At 43.7% G+C, this 20,686-nt stretch overlaps 1 protein-coding gene across 1 annotated transcript; it reads left to right on the top strand.

Moving 5' to 3' along the window:
• The first annotated feature begins 2,607 nt into the window (after nt 1-2,607).
• LOC135209981 (translationally-controlled tumor protein homolog) lies at nt 2,608-19,912 on the top strand. Its single transcript, XM_064242703.1, has 3 exons — nt 2,608-2,924; nt 3,455-3,695; nt 19,812-19,912. The coding sequence occupies exons 1-2, from the start codon at nt 2,623-2,625 to the stop codon at nt 3,675-3,677; spliced, it is 525 nt and encodes a 174-aa protein (XP_064098773.1). The 5' UTR covers nt 2,608-2,622; the 3' UTR covers nt 3,678-3,695; nt 19,812-19,912.
• The last annotated feature ends 774 nt before the right edge of the window (nt 19,913-20,686 follow it).

The following is a 20,686-nucleotide window of genomic DNA, read 5'->3' as shown; positions in this document are numbered from 1 at the left end:
GAAAGTCTTACTGGAGGAATCTAGGCTAGGCCCCAGACTTAAAACTCCTAATGGTTTATACTAAACGTAATTTGAATCCACGTAAAAAGTATTTATCAGTTTATCCACCTTTCCACTTTGCGGCGTGTTGAGTACAAGCCGTTTTGGGGAGATGTTGTTTGAACTGCACCCATCCACCTAGGTATGTGGTGTGTTTTACTACAAGCCTGGCGTAGATTACGGGTTACCTTAAAAACATAAACAGAAGACTGTACCTAAATATCATCACGATAAAATCGACCAAGAAATATTGTGAATTTATCCTTGTGAATTGATTACCAGTCACCATAATTTTTTTGTTTTTAAGCCAACATTGTGATTTTTACTATGGTCACCTATAATTTAGCCAAGTTTAGGTACTTTCTTAAACTTGCAAGGTTACAATGATGACTTCTAGCACACAGATTTTTGTGACTGTAGGAGTCGATGCAAACAAAGACCCAGTAGGCTATGCCGAATGGAACCTAGCAAGAAGAACCATATGTTTTGCAAAGATGTAAAGGATCTAGTGAGAGAAATGTGAATGGAACAGAGGTGAAAGGATGTATGAAAGAAAGGAGCTGTTTAAAATATAGGTAGGGTAAAATTGCAGACTACTACCGCAGCCTGATTCCCACCAATTGAGTTGTTTACAGTCTAACCTATTATGGCTGAAGTTTTGAGATGAAATGGTCAGGCTAACAGTGGTGGTATAGGCTTACAGGAAGTTCTGTAAAGCTACCTAACATGGTAAAAAGGGGAAAAATTATAGTGTACAAGGTAGCCCATACTACAATACTAGGTTATGAGACCTTAAAAACAATGGTAAATTTGTTGTATACTCTTAAATTATGATGAAATTTGCACTGGAAAGTGTACTACAGGGTTGCAAGTGGGTTTAGAAAAGCGCTATGATTTTAGGAAACAGAAAGTTATGTGAAAGTTATTGTAAAGATATGTGAGCGTATGCAGAAAAACAATGATGTCTTCGACCAAAGCTTAATACAGTAAACAAATTTCACTATGTTGGACAAGTACATTTCAAAAGAGGGATAGGGGTGAAATTTAAAGAATGCTACGATCAGACAGCTAATAATTAGAAAGCATGTTGAAAGTGTTAGTGGGTGGAAGTCATACCTTCCTAGGCTGTCATGTTCAATATTTTAGTGGTTTTTCTTGAATAATAAGAATTATTACAAGGCACTTGTGTTTATTCACCCAAGTTCGTTGGTCAGCAACGTTGTTAGATAGTATGTGATTGGTTGTTAATAGGGTGTTTAGGATAATTTGTGCCGATAACCGGGGATTGACACACATCGGTGCTGAAAAGTCACTTATTATCGTCAGAAGACAAGCACCGTAAAACCGGATCACCGAAAACCAAGGTCACCGATGACCAGGGACTGTCTTGTCTGCTATACAAAGTTTTACAAATATTGATTATAATTTTTAAACTTACAGCCTTGCCATCTACCATCTTTTTCAAGATGCCATGGTATTTGCTGAGTCACCATAGGCACACAGTAAAAGCATTAAAATTTAGATATTTAATTTTTTTAGGAAGCTCAGCTCAACCCCTCCACTTTTTGTTGCCCAGACCACTGAAATCCATGCCTTTGGTAGCTATTTTCTTGGAAGGCTATGCACTATATATTTTAGCAAAATCATATAATTAATGCTTTGCTGGTTGTATGTCATTCAGCTGTACAGTGTTGGGTAATGTGACTGAAAAAGAATAGTGAATTGTGAATGCATGCAGGAACAGACCTACCTACTAAAGGTTTTTAGTACTATTGCAGTTAGCAGATAGAGAAAAGTTTCATATGAAGAGCCTCTTAGAACTAATTTGCTCATAAATGTAAGACCCTTACTACCAAAGAATTCTTATTGGTTACCTATTTTCCTAAATCATATTTTATTTACGTATTTTAATTTTTTTTTTTTACAACTTGTGTACCCATGAACAAAAGTGTTGAGCATTATTTGTACATATATTATTGTTTAGAATTCTTTAACTTGTCAGTGAACAGTTTGTGGTGCCGTATGGCTTGCCACCTTCATGTATACGTACTTTTCTCTGCAAAATGCCGTACATGCAACCATTAACCCTTTTAGTTCCTTATAACTATAAATACCATTGTGCAAATTTCATCCTTGAGATTTAGACAAGGGAGTAAGAAATTAACCATCAATATTTTTAAGTCTTGGATGGTTTTGGGTAGTTCAACTTTACTTCCCATAAAATTAGGCCCGGTCAGAAGTCTAACCATAAACCAGTTCAAAACAATTAACCGTTGCATCATTTCCCTTGTGCTTTGTGAAATTTTGTATGCGGTAGGCATCATGAATGGTATTTCATGCTATATGTAAACTTTTTTATATATACTGTACATAAATTAGTCTCGGGCAACTTTTTTTTCTTTTTTCTTTTTCATATTCAGTGAAACTGAAACCAACTTTGGAGCCCTCAGCAATCTGAAATGGTTAAATATCTTTTTAGAACGCTGTATTTTTATAAAATAGGGTACGTGAAATTAAGTATTGGTATAATGCTGTATAGTCTAAAATAGGTATGATATCCTATATTATTTGTAACTTCTTCCAATGTGGAAATTTACTAAAAATACCAACGTCCTTATCTTTATCTCAGGGGATGAGATGTTCACTGACTCCTACAAGTATGAGGTTGTCGACGATGCCTTTTACATGGTGATCGGAAAGAACACTACAGTAACTCAGGGTGATATCCAGCTTGACGGTGCTAATCCTTCAGCGGAAGAAGAAGATGAGGGCACAGAATCCAACAGTGTCTCTGGTATTGACGTTGTCATATTTATGCGCCTCCAGGAGACTGGCTTTGGAAACAAGAAAGACTACCTTACCTACATGAAGGAATACATTAAGAGGTAAGTTGCATTTCCTCAGGAATAGGGTGTTTGTTATTATAGTATTTGGTAATATTAAATTATATTATTTTAAAATTGGAATAAAGTTTGCTTGGTCACTTTTGTTGTACGGCTCAAAAAATCTTCTGCTATACATATGCTTTTCAGTCAGCCTAGCAAACTTTAATTGGTGGAATAGTAAAGCATTTTTTTTTTTTTTTTTTTTTTTTTGTGCATACACTACTTTCTGATATTCTTGCAATTGGCAATTGATTTATTTTCATTTGTAGTAATTCAGTATGAGATGAAATTAGTCTCTGTACATAACATTTGTCATCTTCCTGCAAATCCCAGCATAAACATGTTAGGTATCACCATGCAAGTTAATATATATAATGTATTTGATGGGTGAACTTTTTCTCAGCAAGAACTTTTCATGTGCTTGATTTGGCTAAAGTAGCAGAAGTCCTGTAGGGGGTTACAGCTTACTGTCTATGGTGCTTTACAAGTAACTCCTCATTATAAATGATTATTAAATATTCTTCCTTCAGTTTGAAGAGCAAGCTAGAGGGAACCCCAGCTGCTGACAAGCTTCCTGCTATCCAGAAACCCCTAGCTGAATTGCTTAAGAAATTCAAGGACCTTCAGTTCTTCACTGGTGAATCCATGAACCCCGATGGTATGGTTGCAATTGGCGACTACAAGGAGATTGATGGTGAAGAAAGACCTGTAATTTACTTCCCTATGTTAGGTCTAGAAGAGGAAAAACTTTAGGTTACACTGTAATTTAAGGTATGTTCTGAATATTTGTTTCTGATGTATTAGGTTTTCAAAGTGTAAAATTAAATGTCACTTGTTTTTTAACTCAAAGGTAGTTTGTTCCTACACGTACTCAAACCTCTGGTCTTTATATAGGATTCACTTTCAACGTGAACTGGAGCCTGCCATTTAACTTTTAAAAAAAAGGTGGATAATATGTAGTTGACTACTGATGGAAGGTGAGGACTCCCACCCATCCAGTTGGTACGCATTCACTTTCCTTTTGGCTACATCTCGGACAGATGTGTCTCGTTTGCTGCCTTTTGTTCTTGATTATTATTTTCTTTTGTTCCGACTAAGTACAAACCGTTGGTTGTCTAACAAAAGGATATCCGCAGGAACACGCCGCCACTACCGCATACAAAGAGTTCAAACTTGAATCGCTGTCCCTGGGTCTGGGGTAACTGCGCTGGGTGAGCCCGGGCCAGCTTGGGTAGGTCGTTGTGATACCATTCTTTTTGTGGTAGCCGTCATGTCAACACCTACTCCTTCCGCCTTGACCCGACTGAGATAAACAACGCATGACCGCCGACTGTAGTTTTATATCGTGATATATCTTTGACATCCTGTGCTTGAATGCTTCCCCAGTGCCCTTTTCCTATCCTTTTATTTATCCTTTAGTATTACCTAGCATCCTAACTTCCCTGTAAGTATGGAAGGCGGATCTATGGTGGGTTTTTCGGGGAGGATTTGTGTGTGTGTTTCCGATGGCATGCGTTGTGGTACATCTTTGCCTTTGCCATCCTCGGATCCTCATGTGTGGTGTATTGCATGTAGGGGTTTTGCATGTTCCCCTGATACATCGTGTTCAACGTGTGCGCAGTGGAATAATCAGTGGAGGCTCTATTATGAGGCGCATAAGAGCTTTTTCAGTGACGCTAGTGTTGATTCCGATAAGCCTAGGCCTAGGCCGACTACTGTGGGGCCTAAGGTCGTGTGTGAGGAGGATAGTGCCCAATTGGAGAACACTAGGCCTAGTAATCCTTCCTCCTTATTAACTGGGGACCCAGTTAGTGAGCCTAGTGTCCTTCCCAAGAGACTTAGGCTAAAGAAACCTTCGTCGTCGGGGGCTAGGAAGGCAGGTAAGAGGAAAGAAGCTGCCTTAGGGGCTGGGAACCATGTTCCTGCCTCGAAGCGTAACAAGAAGGGGGCTTCAACCGAGATCTTGTTCCCGCCTAGCCTAAAGGCCAAACTATCTCGTTATGACCGTAGCAGTACCGAGACACAGACCGGATGCCAAGGGCACAATCTGCCCAGCCCCAGGAGGGATCCAGTGACGGACCTGACGCCTCATCCTCCCATCCTGAGGACAGTGCTAAGGAGCCCGGAACGGGACCCAACTCGCAGGAGCCGGAGGCCCCCTCCCCTCCTGAAGTTGCGGCAACCCAACGCAAGAAGCCAGCCAGCCACAACGCTCGTAGGAGAAGCATCAACGGAGACCTTTCATTCAACCAGATTCTGTCGATTATTAGAAGCACCAATGGCCTAACGGAAACTGAGGAGCTAAACCAAGAGTTTCAGTCAGAGGTACATAAGGTGCTCAACCTGAAGAATTCGCAGCCCCCCACGGTCAGCCTCCCCTGGAGCAACCAGGTTAGGCTAGCCATGGCTAGAGCGTCCCGAGAAGCCACGACTTCACCAACTAGGGTATCGGAGAAACAGCGGTGGCTTCCTATCCTGGCTCAGGGGGCCAGCAGGTATTATATATAGGCCAACAGGTGACAAACTAAGGGAGTCTGCATATTCCAGGGACCTTGCAGATCTCTTAGATGTCAGTCTGGACGCCTTACAGAAGAAGCACCTCTTGTTCTCTCCCCTCAGAACCGAAGGACTCATTCGTGCTCTAGCTCTGGCCCTCGCTTTTACTGGCTGCACTTCCGCAGTTCTTACCCGAGCTCCAGCCTCAGCAGCAGCAGAACTTTTCTTCATTCATGCAGTGTGGGATCAAGACACACTCACACCAGGCAGACAATTTAGCGGTCCTGTGGGCTAATATATGGAGGTGGAAAAGAGAATGCCTTCAAGGAGGCCAAATCGCCAGTAGTGAGAGACCTCCTCCCGGACTTAAGGAAAAACCCGCTGTTCCAGAAAGAACTTATTCCAGCGGAAGAAGTTCGCAAGGCAGCGGAGAAGAAGGCGCGATCTCTCCAATCTAGGGCTCTCTCCAATACCGGAGTGCTGGGCCATAGACCACAGCCAGCACCACAAATTAGCCAACAAGTAAGAGAAGCGCAGAGACAGTCTTTTCCCATGCGTAGGCGAGAAGAGAACAAACCTTACTCTGTGTCGAAAGACAAGTTCCATAGAGAGAAGACTCGTCCCTTTCCATCAAAGGAGCGAAAGCAGAAAGGCAACAGAAGAGAGGGGGGTCCCCGCAAGAAGTTCTAGGCCAGATCCTGCCCGTCAGCGGAAGGTAGGGGGTTGCTTGGCTGCCAATTGGCAAGTGTGGCAGCAAGCAGGAGCGGAAGATTGGACCCTGCAGGTCATCAAGTCAGGCTACCGTCTTCCCTTCCAGTCAACACCCACTCTATCCCCTACCCACATCCAAGTCCCTTCCTATCGACCGGACTCGGACCGCGGACGGGCCCTGGAGGAAGAAATATCCAAACTACTTCAGAAAGGGGCGTTGGAAGAGGTTCAGGATCCAGGTCCAGGGTTCTACTCCAGACTCTTCCTGGTAGAAAAGGCAACAGGGGGTTGGAGGCCAGTCATAGACCTTTCACCCCTCAACAAGTTCCTTTCTCTGACAAAGTTTCGGATGGAAATGGCAGACTCCGTCCGAGCTTGTGTCAGGGAGGGAGACTTCATGGCCTCAATAGACCTTCAAGATGCCTACTTCAAAGTCCCTGTTCACCCCTCCTCCAGGAAATTCCTCAGGGTTGTCAGCAAGGGAAAGACTGCAGTTCACCTGCCTGTGCTTTGGCCTTGCGACAGCCCCACAGGTGTTCACCAGGGTCTTCAAGATAGTGTCGGTATGGGCACACGCAAGAGGCATCCGTCTCCTCCGCTACCTGGACGATTGGCTCATCTTAGCCGAGACGGCTGCGCAGTGTGCGGATCACCTTCAGCTAGTTTTGTCATTCGTTCAGGAACTGGAAGTGGTGGTGAATGTCGACAAGTCGGATTTCACTCCCAAACAAAGGATGGTGTACCTCGGAATGACGCTAGATTCATCCCTCATGAAGGCCTTCCCCCTCGGAGAACAGGGTCTCCAGCCTAGTAACTCAAGTGCGGAGAGCTTTGGGGCCCAGCCCTCCCACTGCCAAACTCTGCCAGTCCATCTTAGGACACATGGCCTCAATAGAGAGACTAGTGCCTCACAGCAGAAGGCGTATGAGGCCGCTTCAGTGGCTGTTCAAGAAGCAATGGTCTCCTCAGGAAGGGGACCCCAACAGCAAAATTCTTCTCTCTCAGAAGTAAGGAAGTCCCTGGGAGTTGTGGATGGGTTCCTTCCCACCTCCAAGGGGGCATCTCTCTCAGTCCAAGACCCCAGAGATTCTTCTCTTCACGGATGCATCCAAAGAAGGGTGGGCGGCACACCTGACGGAGGAAGAAGTGAGCGGCCTGTGGTCGGAAGAAGAGAGAGCAGCTCACATCAATGTCTTGGAATTGAAGGCAGTCTTCCTCTCCCTTCAGCACTTCCTGTCTCAACTCCAAGGGAAAACGGTGGGCCTAATATCGGACACCTCCACGGTGCTAGCATATCTAAACAAACAGGGGGGCACAGTCTCACTGGATCTCTGTCGCCTGGCAGTACAAATCCAGGAGTTAGCAGAGGAAATGGACATCACCCTCAAAGCAAGATATATTCCAGGCAAGAAAAATGTTTGGGCGGACCATCTGAGCAGGAGGGGACAGATAATCAACACAGAATGGTCCCTCCATCAAGAAATAGCAGATGGCCTGATAAAGAGGTGGGGCTCTCCTTCGATAGACCTCTTTGCCACCGCATGGAACAGGAAGCTGCCAGTGTTCTTCTCCCCACTCCCAGACCCTCAGGCAGCGGGAGAGGATGCCCTCCTGCAGGATTGGAAGAACCTGGACGCTTACGTCCTTCCCGCCTTTCCTTTCCCCCTCCTCCAGAAGATCCTTCAGAAGATTCGCTACTCACAGAACCTACGAGTAACCTTAGTAGCTCCTTGGTGGCCGGAAGCCCCCTGGTTCCCAGAAGTGCTGGATCTCCAGTTGGAGGACCCGGTAAGCCTACCAGATAGAGTAGATTCTCCTCGCCCAACCCAACAAACGGATGCCTAGTTCAGACTGTCTTCAAAATCCTCCGTGGTAGAGGTTTTTCCAGGCAGTTAGCTGAGGCCATGGCCAATCCTGTGAAACCATCCTCAGGCAGATTGTACCAGGGAAAGTGGCGACTGTTTCAAGATTGGTGTCAAGATAAAGGCATTGCCCCAGACGAGGCCACCATCCCTCAACTAGCGAGTTTTTTCCACCACCTCAGGAAGGATAAACTACTATCCATATCGGCAGTGGAGGGTTATAGAGCGGCTTTAAATCAAGTATTCTCGTTGAAAGGCATGGACCTTGCTGCATCTCCAGAAATTTTGTTGCTCTTCAAGCACTTTAGGAAGACCTGTCCCCGAGAGAGCTACGGACTCCCCACTGGGATGTGGCCTTAGTCCTGGATTCCTTGAGAGGTCCTCCCTATGAGCCCTTACATTCAGCTTCCTTGAAGAACCTCACCTTGAAGACCCTTTTCCTCTTAGCCCTGGCATCTTCGAAGAGGGTCAGCGAACTACACGCGCTGTCCTACGAAGTGTCACACACCAGGTGTTGGAGGGAGATGGGGTTCTCGTTTGTCCCTGGCTTTGTAGCCAAGACTCAGGACCCATCCAAGCCAGATGAGATGTTTTCCTCTTTTACCATTCCTTCCTTGGGGGATTTTACCGGCTTTGACAAAGAGGAACTGATTCTATGCCTGGTCAGAGCCATGAAGCCTACCTCAAGAGGACTAGACAGTTCAGATCGGCTATCAAGCTTCTGTTCGTGGCCACGGGCAAGCATCCGAAAGAGGTGGCTAAGAATACCATCTCCTGGATCAGACAAGTTATAAGAGCCTACGAAAACAAGGAAGTACCAATGCCGAAGGTGAGGGCTCACGAAGTTAGGGGCATAGGCTCCTCTATGCTCTTCAGGAAGAACCTCTCAGTTAGTCAGGTATTGAGAGCAGGCACCTGGAAGAGTCAAACCACCTTCACCTCCTTCTACCTACGAGAAGTTACATTCAAATCTCTGGAGGTGTTCTCTCTGGGCCCCATTGTCGCAGCCCAAGAGATCCTCTAGGCATATCGGTCACCCGCACTGCGTACCTCAATTTGGAAATACACACACACTCCCGGCAATTCCCGCCTAAGTATGGCCGAATGTAAGGGGTATGAGTGAGTTTCCTGGTAGTATCCTACGTATGACTATACTGTTCATGACACGACTTGGCCACTACTGACTTACCTGGAGAGTAGAATGATGGCTAAGAATCCTTCAGGAACAGCTCTCAGAGTGAGTATTAGTACCATAGGTTAGGACAACAGCCGGAGCCCCTTGGGTTCTCCCCTATTGAATCCTTACTGTGTAGTGTCATGAGGGATAAGCGGGTCTGGGTTAACATCAGGTCGCGTAAAGTTATTGACTGCTCTTCAAAGGGTGCATTCAGGTCACTCACCTTCCCATCCTCAGTTCGAGTCTCCTTTTGTTAGACAACGGCGGTTTGTACTTAGTCGGAACAAAAGTAATTTGGTCAAAATTATTTTTCCTATATACAAACCTAGGTTGTCTAACGGATTAATGGCCCTCCTCATCCACCCCTCATTGAGTTATGGCCCTCCCTTTGAAGACTAAGTATTCTAAGGGCTCAAAGAATGATATCACAACAACCTACCCAAGCTGGCCCAGGCTCACCCAGCGCAGTTACCCCAGACCCAGGACAGCGATTCAAGTTTGAACTCTCTGTATGCGGTAGTGGCGGCGCATTCCATGGATATCCTTTTGTTAGACAACCTAGGTTTGTATATTGGAAAAAATAATTTTCATACAATCAACTTACCTGTCAGATATATACATAGCTAAGACTCCGTCGTCCCCGACAGAAATTCAAATTTCGCGCCACTCGCTACAGGTAGGTCAGGTGATCTACCGGCCTGCCCTGGGTGGCAGGACTAGGAACCATCCCCGTTTTCTATCATATTTTCTCTGTCGCCGGTGGTATCAACAGTGTTGTTATTACCTCCTGACTTGGATTCATTTTTCAACACTTTGATCAGCGTTTTTCGACTTTTGGTGACGTATTTGGAATAACTCTTTTGGATTTTTCTCAGTATGTCTGATTCTAATGTGAGTGTGAGAATGTGTGTGAATGTAGGCTGCAGGGTGAGGATACCGAAAGCTTCGGTTGATCCTCACACTGTATGCCGTAAATGTAGGGGGGTGCAGTGTTCTGCTATTAACACTTGTAAGGAATGCGAGAGTTTGAATGCAGAAGAATGGAAGACTTTGACTTCTTATTTGAAGAAGTTAGAGAGGGATAGAGTTAGAAGGCTGAAAGGTGTGAATTCAAGGCCTATTGAGCCTTTCAATAATAATTCTACCCTAACTACTGTAGATTCTCCCTATAAATCTCATTCTCAGAGTGTCTTTTCGATTCGGCATCGGAAATCGCCAATCTGAAAGCGACGATTCGAGACATGAAGTCCAAGATGGCGGACTCGAAAGGTAAGGCTAGTGATAGTGAAAATTTTAGTGAAGTGAGCCCCTATCAGTGGTTGTGGAGGGGGCGTTTGATCGTCCCTGCGGCGCTCCCAGGCCTAGACCTCTTCCAAGCTCACATGCCCAGAGGAGAAGGAAAGTCGAAAGCCTTAAGGAGGTCGGAGGGAATCCCCAACGGTCAGACGTCCCTTCAGCTAGCTTTGCTTCATGGCAGCCAGCTCAAGGGCGCTATAGAAAAAGCGTCCTTCGCGAGTGTTTCTCGTCCTCTCCCTCTCCCTCACCTAAACGAGGGTGGAAGGAGTCGAACTTATCGAGACCGCTGAAGCGTCATATCATATGAACGCAAGGACATTTGATTCTAGCCCGGAGCGCTTCTCGGATGGACGCCCGATCGGCTATTAAGAATGGGCGAATGGTGGCGTCAAACGTCAACCTGACGCTTACGAGGAAGTACCCCATCATGCTTCTTCCCCGAGTGATGACGAAAGGCGTCAGGCACTAGACGTAGGAGAAGCGTCAAAGAAGATCATTATGGCGGTGCAGGAACAACTGTCATCTCTTGTGGGAGTTTTAGCGCCCCGTCGGAAGGACGTGACGCTTCCTATTAAGAAGTCTCGTCCTCTCGCACCTGCTCGGAAGTCGTCTTGTAGAAGTGAAGCGTCAAATCAAGAGGAGCTTAGACGTGACGCTCCGTCCAAGATTGGGACGCCGAGTAGGAAGCCCTTAGAAAGCGAAGCGTCTTCCAAACGCGAAGCGTCATCTAAACGTCAACAAGAGACGTCATACATGACGCTCGGAGAGCGGGAAGCGTCATACATGACGTCTTCTAAAGCGCGAGAGAAGCCGCAGGTTGTGACGCCTTCCAAGTCGATCAGAACGGGAAAAAGGAAAGACTTTCATTCCCTTAGCCCCTCTCCGATCAGGAGTTTGTCTCCCCCAGAAGAGGAAAGTTCTGAAAGGAGAACAGAAACTCAGGATTATCACGAGTTCGAACGAAACTCGGATGATGACGATCTTGGAAGAGAGGGCTTGTCCAACTATAAGGTGTTGACTACCCTGCTTCTGGAGGAATACGGAGACGAGTTGACTCCGGCTGCTCCTCCTTCTCCGCGCTCGCTCTTTTCGAGTGCGAAGGTGAAGAAGACTTCGTCTTTCTGAAGATGAAGCCCACCATCTCGATGAAGCGGGCTTTACACGCCTTAGACGCCTGGATGAAGTCGAAGAAAGACTTAACCAGGACAGTATTTTGCATGCCTCCAGCAAGGTTAGCTGGGAAAAGAGGCATATGGTACAAGACGGGGGAGGATATGGGTATCGCTCTCCCTTCTACTACAGAGGCAGACTTTTCGACGTTAGTTGACGCTTCAAGGCGTCCTAGTCTTAATTCTGCCCGCATTACTTGGAGTATTTCGGAACTAGATCATCTCCTCAAGGGACTTTTCCATGTATTGGAAGTCTTCAACTTCTTGGATTGGTCCCTTGGGGTGATGTCCAAGAAAGCTCACGATTCGCAGGGAATCGAACCTGAAGCCCTGTTATGCATTTTGTCGTGCATCGACAAAGCAGTACAAGATGGATCTTTGGAAGTCTCTGCATTATTTGGAGCAGGTCTTTTGAAGAAAAGGACAGTGTAGGGCGCCTCTTACAAAGGAAAGTCTCGCATGCGCAGAGGGCAGCTCTACTATATGCACCTCTTTCGAACTATTTGTTCCCTTCTAAGTTAGTGAAGGACGTGGCTCACTCTTTAACTGAGAAGGCGACGCAGGATCTTCTGACGCAGTCAGCTAGGAAGAAGAAACCTGCTTTAGTATCGGACAAGAAAGGACCTAGCACTTCTACGCAGCCCTTTCGAGGTGGTCCGATCTCCAGACCTCCCGCAAGAAGGAAGGCTCCAGAGAAGAGAGGTAGGTCCGCCTTTCGTCCCTTTACAAAAAAAAAAAAAAAAAAAAAGGGAAAATGAAACATTTCTCCTCCAAGCACCAGTAGGTGCCAGGCTCCTGCGACACTCCCAAGCCTAGACCTCTTCCAAGCTCACGAACACAGAGGAGAAGGAAAGTCGAAAGCCTTAAGGAGGTTGTGGGGAATCCCCAACAGTCAGACGTTCCTTAAGCTAGCTCTGCTTCGTTGCAGGCGGCTCAAGGGCACTATAGAAAGCGTCCTTCGCGAGTGTTTCTCGTCCTCTCCCTCTCCCTCACCTAAACGAGGGTGGAGGGAATCGAACTTGTCGAAACCGCTGAAGCGCCATATGACGCCTGACAGGGATTCTAGTCCGGAGAGTTTCTCAGATGACTCTCCGTCTTCTAGCAAGAAAGCGAAGGGGGCGTCAGCGTCACCTGAAGTGTACGCGGAAGTACCCTTTCCTTTTTTTTTCCCCACCGAGTGATGACGAAAGACGTCATGCACTGGACGTGGGAGAAGCGTCAAGAGAATCATTATAGCAGTTCAAGAGCAACTGTCATCTCGAACGCAACGTCGAAGGACGTGTCGCTTCCAATTAAGAAGTCTCGTCTCCTCTTACCTGTTCAACGACAAGCGTCATACAGACGGGAAAACGGCTAAACGTCTTACAGAAGCGTCTAGTGCAGAGAGAGAACAGGTGCTTACGAGAGTTTCGTAACGCCAGAGAGAAGTAAGACGTCTTTTAGAAGCGAAGCGTCATTGGAAACGGAGCATAGACATGACGCTCCGTCCAATATTATGACGCCAAGGAGGACGCCTTTGGAGAGCTGAGCATCTTCCAAGCGCGAAGCGTCATCGAGACGTCAGCAAAAGACGTCATCCATGACGCTTGGCAAACGGGAAGCGTCATGTAAGCATGAAGAGTCTTCTAAAATTCTAGAGAAGCCGAAGCTTATGACGCCTTCCAAGAATATTAGAGCGGGAAAGAGGAAGGATTATCATTCCCTTAGCCCCTCTCCTGTTAGGAGTTTGTTTCCGCAAGAAGAAGAATGTTCGGAAAGGAGAGCGGAGACGCTTTTAGATCCCGAGTTAGAGGAAAACTCGGATAACGAATATAGTGGAAGAGAAGGTTTGTCTAACTAGAAGGGATTGACTAACCTTCTTCTTGAGGAGTACGGGGACGAGTTGACGCCCAACACCACCCCTCTTGCCTACATTCGGAAACAGGGAGGGACGCACTCCTCGTTGCCTTTACGAGCTCACGAGAGACCTAAACATTTTTTTTTTTTTACTTTGGACGTATCACAGTAACATCTCCCTGATGACAAGGTTCTTACAGGGAGAAAGGAATGTGAGGGCGGACAGGCTCAGCAGGAGGAACCAGGTCCTTCATACAGAATGGACTTTACACGAGGAAGTGTGTCTCGATCTCTGGTCTCTGTGGGGAACTCCTCAGGTGGAGTTCTTCGCAACATTTATTTCAAAAGGCTCACAGTGTTTTGCTCGGTCGTGGAAGATCCCAGAGCACTTATGGTAGATGCCTTCCTGCTAAATTGGTCTCGAGAGACGTTTATGCTTCTCCCCCATTCAAAATCCGGGGGTTAGTAATGAAAAGTTTGTGGCGTCAAAGGAGACGAGGATGACGTTAATAGCCACCTTTTGGCCGGCCCAGGAATGGTTCAAGGAGGTGGTAGAGTGAAGCGTAGACTTTCAAGATCCCTACCCGGAAGGACGGATCTTCTCATACAACCATCAAACCTCTCCGCTCTCGCTCTGACTGCCTTTCGACTATCGAAAGACTTGTCAGAGCGAGAGGCTTTTCTCGCGAAGTAGCAAGCGCGATCGCGAGAGAACGCAGAACCTCCACTACGAAAGTATACCAGTCGAAGTGGAAGGTATTTAGAAGGAGGTGTAGATCCAAGAAGTTGTCCTCCTCCTCTACCTCTATAGCGGAAATTTGCGGATTTCCGGCTATTCCTGAGAGGAAAATCTCATCTAGCCGTATCCACAATAGAGGGATATAGAAGTATGCTCTCGGCTGTATTCAGGAACAGAGGATTAGATCGGGCAGATAATGAAGATCTCCCACGAGCTCATAAGGTCTTTTGAGACTTCAAAGTATAAGGAACCAGTATCCCTCCGAACTGGAACCTAGACGTAGTTCTAAAGTATCTGTCATCGGAAAGATTCGAACCTCCTCATCGGGCATCGTTTAGAGACATTACCCGAAAATGCCTATTCCTATTATCTTTAGCTACGGCAAAGAGAATTAGGGAATTGCATGCTCTGCAGGATGAAGTAGCATTCAAGGGAGACTCAGCGATTTGCTCGTTTCAGACCCTGTTTTAGCGGAAAAACGAGAATCCTACGAATCCCTGGCCTAAGTCATCCGAAGTCAAAAAGGCATTTGTTTTTCAAGTCTCGTAGGCAGAGAAACAGAGAGGTCTCTCTGCCCTGTTACAGCTCTGAAGTTCTACCTTCAGAGAAAGCATCGAATGGGAGGCTCTAGACAAGGTCTTTGGTGCGCGGTAAAAGACCCCACAAGACTGATGTCCAAGAATGCGCTGGCATTCGTTGTAAGAAACGTCATTACAGACACTCATAAGGCCTGTCCTGACGAACAGTTACAACTGTTTGAGAATAGAAGCTCATGAAGTTAGAGCTATAGCGACGTCTCTCTTGTTTTCATAAGAATATGTCGTTAAAAACATAATAGATACGACATTTTGGAGATGCAACTCAGTATTTGCATCTCATTACTTGAAAGACGTGCGTGTGACATATGAGAAGTGTTTTTTCTCTAGGTCCTTTCGTATCAGCGGATACGATTCTGGGTACGGGAGCAGACACCAATCCTTAAATGTTTATACTTTCTTCTTTTTGGATATGGTCGAGTCTCTTCTAACAATAGAGGACTTAGGCTAGCACGGGCGGCCGTCTATGTTGTTCAGTAAAATCTTGTCATATCCAATTAGTTGAGTATAATTTTTGAAAATTATGTATGTGTGCGTAGTGATTTTGAGTTACGATTGTTGTGACGAGTTCGGGGATAACTCTTAACAATCTGTAGTTCTAACGTATGGTTAGGATCAGGTGGTCGGGATTGGTTGTGTGCTCCTTCATAAGGTGTATTGTCATATAAGTGGATCAGCACCCATTGACAAAGTCCTTTTAGGCTCTGCCGAGTAAGTGGGTAAGACCCCATCGGCAGACCCACAAGAACTCTTGGCCATAGATCATATATCTCGCTAAAGTTTCTTGAGGTGATGCAGACTACTGGGCAAACACCCACGAAGTCTACCACCTATCAGGTAGGAACCAAGGTTTTATTTATACCTACAACATATGTTGTTTACCTGTCTATTCCATATAGAAGCTGTCTCTTACCCTCCACCGAAGGGTGCCAATCAGCTATGTATATATCTGACAGGTAAGTTGATTGTATGAAAATGATATTGTTATGTTACAATAAAGTTTCATACATACTTACCTGGCAGATATATACAATTAAAGGCCCACCCAGCCTCCCCGCAGGAGACAGGTGGAAGAGAGAAAATATGATAGAAAACGGGGATGGTTCCTAGTCCTGCCACCCAGGGCAGGGCCTGTAGATCACCTGACCTACCTGTAGCGAGTGGCGCGAAATTTGAATTTCTGTCGGGGACGACGGAGTCTTAGCTATGTATATATCTGCCAGGTAAGTATGTATGAAACTTTATTGTAACATAACAATATCATTTTTCGACAATTACTTTTTTAATACTTGTTTAAAATTATTTTATCAATTTTATTATGCATAATCTTCAGGAAACTCAACTGATCACCTAGCAGTGGCTGAATGTAAGAGTGGTGGAAAGAAATTTCTAAGGAGAGTATGAGATATATATAAAAATGGCAAGTTTATGGTTGCTTGTGATAGGAAAGCAATTTTGTTAAGGCTTAAATCGCAACCAATTTTGTTAAAGGCTTAAATCACAACCATCCTCTTTAGTCTGAACTTCCATACAATTGCAGTTTGTTCAGTACAATTCCATTAATCATAAGAGGGTCTCTGTGAATGAAATCCCAGTCGCACCAACCTGTTATAGTACTTGGAACAGGCACTACCTAATGAGCATGCCCTGGCCATTCTGTGATACTGTTCAGAATCACTACTCAGTGGGGTTTGGGACCTGTTTTACACCTTTGCCATGGTACTCTCCAGTTCAGTTCATCATTGGTATGGCTTTCACCATTATGCCGACTATTCTGGTTTCCTTCATTTCCTCTTTTTTCACTTCCAATTTTTAATAGCTAGTTGTTGAGGTGCTGCCGGTGTAAGTTACTGTTTGTGTAGGATTCAATACTTAGGTGCTTTCTGGATTTTTGAGAAGTTTCTTGATTTTGATGATTTTTAGGAGCAGATGTAAATATTGTTCAGTCCAATACCTTATTCTTACTGCTTTTGACCTTCATATTTTGCTCAGAGATATGGACCACGAGCAATAACTGGGCTTTTATATCGTTATTCCAGGTCTTGGATTGTAAGTTTGTTTGGAGGTAGGTGGGTACCACCATTCAAGTCTACTACACCGCACCGGGTGCATAAAGGTGGTACGCATAGTACCACCAAAACTCCTCTTTTCAGATAGGGACTTCCAATCATTCTGTAATTTCGGTTTGAAGAGTTTGGAGCAAAATAAACAGTATGACACGATGCCAGACGTATGATCCCAACCCAAAAAAATATTATTACTGCTTATAGTAGTGTGTAGGTGACAGATGAACTGCGTCTCAACAAAAAATCACAAAACCAGACGCGTAAACATGTAATAACTTCTACCCAAGTAAAAAATCAGTTGTATCATCATTTTCCTGTATTTATTTATTTATTCACTTATTACATTTTACCAAATAAAATAAAAAATATGAACACCAGATAAATGAAGGTAAAAATAAAGCCTTATAGTAACTTTATATATAAAAAACCAAACCAGAGAAAAAGCGATTTTTTCTGAGGACAAGAAACTTGAAAAATTAGTTTAGATACCCCTGATGCCCCTAAAGTTGTTTTCTGTGATGAAACTAATCTTAGAAAACGTAGAAAATGACATTGACCAATTTTTTGAAAGATATACTATAAAATTTGCGATTTCCATATTTATTGGCGGGGCTTTCGCTTTTTTTTTTTTTTTTTTTTTTTTTTTTTTTTTTTTTTTTTTATTACGTGCATATTTACTGTTCTATTTTGATAATACTTTATGTGCATGTTCCAGGTGCGATATACCAACATTCTGTAAGACCAAATTTCTATTCAGACAGTATTTTTCTTTTCACCGACCACCAGTGTCCCTTGTACAAGGGACACTGAGTTTCACATTTTTTTTCATAAAATCATTTATTTTCCCTGTAGGATGATAAAACTAACAGAGAATATGCGTTATTATAGTGCTAATAATACCTGATAATTTCATTAGCCTGTCTTGATTAGTGTATTTTTGGCAAATATTTTTACGATTGGCACCCCTCCAAACTGGAGTCACTACCGAGAGATTCAGTTCGGCAGCGAATGCAATGTTTACATTCTGCTCACCCACCCGGTAAAGAAGGGGTAATTAATAACCCTTGAGCACATACCTTAGTAATTTTTACAGATTGCTTTGTTGGGCATACATGGCCCCAAACCCCAGAAACCTTTGTTGTGCAAAGTCTTCAAAGAGTAATCACATAGTCAGAATCATATATTCATTTTAAGTAGTTGCTCTGGATTGATTTAGCAAGTATGTCTCTACTTCCCCACTCAGATTATTTTCTTACTCTATTAGGATGGACTTCTGTTGACAAGAGCGTGCAATTGATATTAGTTTGCTCCTAAAATGTGGAAAATGGTGAGGATGGATGACATATCTCCTCCCCTTGAATTTTAGTAACTAACATTTATCGGGCAAGTTGAAAGTCTATAATGTCAAGCGCTGCTCCTTAGTGTGGGTTGAACTCAGCAGACATTGGAATGTTATGCATGTCTGGGTGGGTTTAAGCCCATATGAATGATTCATCTGATTTTTTCCAAATGTAGCTTTTTGTTGGGCATGGGGAAATATGTGGGTGACCAAGAAAATTTTTCATCTAACGAGTTATAATAAACACAATTATTTGATGACTTCTATGGAGACTTGTAAGTTTCTTCAGGCTTCCCCCTAAAATAAACAACTTGTACATTACATTTAAAACTAGGAATTTATGAAAGGAAAGAATTACCTTATGGCACAGGTCCATTCTAGTTTCCCGGGTTACATACCCTAGCTTATTTCAACTAATGGACAATTTCTTGTAGCCCCACATCATGTGTTTTGTCCATGTTTCCTTTTGGGACACAAGGAATGACTTCTTGACATATTTTTCCTTACTTTTGGTTAATTGCCCTTGTTTTTTCCCTTAACACTAGCTATTCACTTCTTATTGCACAATTAAAACTGGTTGGGCGTTCAGGAGCACAAAGTGTGTGAACAGGTGTTGTGAGAGCTGCTGTTTTCTGATAGTATGTCATGCAACAGGGGTTAAAGACTTCTGCAACAAGACCATTAATGGGCATTTTACTATTTACTATAATTAGGAAGTCACAGGCTATTTGCCAGTTGAGAGGCTTGATTTAAAAGCCTAAAACATGAGTATTGCGGATAATCGAGACTGAATTTTTGAGTCAGACTGCGGAACAGAATCCGATTCCATTCTGATTGCTCTTATTAATTAACTCTGGTAAAGTTTTTCCAAGTTCTCAGGCTGCTTCCCTTTCACTTCAAGGTATTTCCTTAGCTAAATCAAAAGCAGCTGCTCTCTCTCTCTCTCTCTTCTCTCTCTCTCTCTCTCTCTCTCCTCTCTCTCTTCTCTTCTCTCTCTCTCTCTCTCTATCTCTCTCTCTCTCCTCTCTCTCTCTTCTCTTCCTCTCCTTCTCTCTCTCCTCCTCTCTCTCTCTCATATAATTGAAAACCAAAAATACACATGTAAGCTGAATCTCATCGATGGTATGGTCTAATTTAAAATTAGCAAAAAGCCTTGGTATTTCTTAATTACAATTTATTTTCATCTTAAGCCTTAGATACAGACATGGTAATCCTTTTTAAATTGATATCTGCTTATGAAGTACTATGTCTTAGTGGTGAAAAGTCTTCCAGTGTTAGCAAAAAGCATCTGAAATTCACAGGAATAAATATAAGAGCAGTAATGGCCATGTCCTCCTTTTGGTTGATTTGATTAACTTAACCTAACTGCAGTCCAATGTGTGCAAGTTTAAAACTCATCACTTGGAGATGTGGTTTTTTGTTCTTTGTTTGAATTCAAAGCTTGCAGTAACCAACATCCAAAAAGTATGAAGAAATTTATAAGATAAGGTCATAATGACCATTACTATATGATTAGATGTGTAACAAGAATTTTGTTATTCAAAGCATGTTATAAGATATGGAAAATGTTGCCCTGTCAAGGTGTATTTTTCATTTGCAGATCCAGTATTCCAGTCATCCATTAACATCGGAACATCAATCTCATGTTGAATTAGCCTACGTTATTGGTGTCTTGTTTTAATTTAATAAAATTCCATCTTAGCTTGTGTTTCATTGCAGCTGTAAGTAAGTACATCTTTTTTTACTTAGGGTTGAAAACCCTAAATATTCTGAATGTACAGGATACCGAGTTACCTTCCCACAGAATTATGGAATAATAGAATACTGATCTTTCCTGTCCTAAACTCTTGCAGTTGTTATTACATTAGGTTTGACCAACCATCCATTGTTTAAAAAAAAAAAACCCTGGCACTTGATCTTGAAATACCTGACATTTGATCTTGTTGATATGTTAGATAATTTTCTAAAGTGAAATAAGTTTTTAGGGCTGAAGACAAAAGGCTAAAGCAACTAAATTCATGAATAGAATAATTGTCTGCAACAGTTTAGCAATGGATTGTCTTCCACAAAGCTCCACTAGCCTGTTTTGTAGTTCTCCACGTAGTTTTGGGTGTACCAGTTACCCTGGACTACAATATTTGTCAAGATGTTGCAAAGGACTTAATCTTCATAGAAATTAAATGCAGGTAGTAAACTAGCTGATGATACTCCTTGCCTTTGGAAATATGTCAGCTATTCTCTAGATCAACAAATAAGTGGTTTTATGGAAGTCTGTCATGCATCCGCTGTAATGTATTCCGAGTATGTACCTATATCCCTTGGTGCAGGCAGGATCTGTACAGAAATATACCATTTGCTCCATATACTGACCGCCAAATATGTTTAATATGATCTGACAGTTATGCCTCCAGCTCAACAATTTGAATGACATGTTATGAGGTGATGTTCCTGAAAATGCAAGGTGCAATCTCATCA

The sequence above is a fragment of the Macrobrachium nipponense genome, chromosome 39 (assembly GCF_015104395.2).
Source record: "Macrobrachium nipponense isolate FS-2020 chromosome 39, ASM1510439v2, whole genome shotgun sequence".
Lineage (NCBI taxonomy): Eukaryota > Metazoa > Arthropoda > Malacostraca > Decapoda > Palaemonidae > Macrobrachium > Macrobrachium nipponense.
The sequence above is the reverse complement of the archived record's forward strand: the minus strand, read 5'-3'. Positions and strand labels throughout refer to the sequence as shown.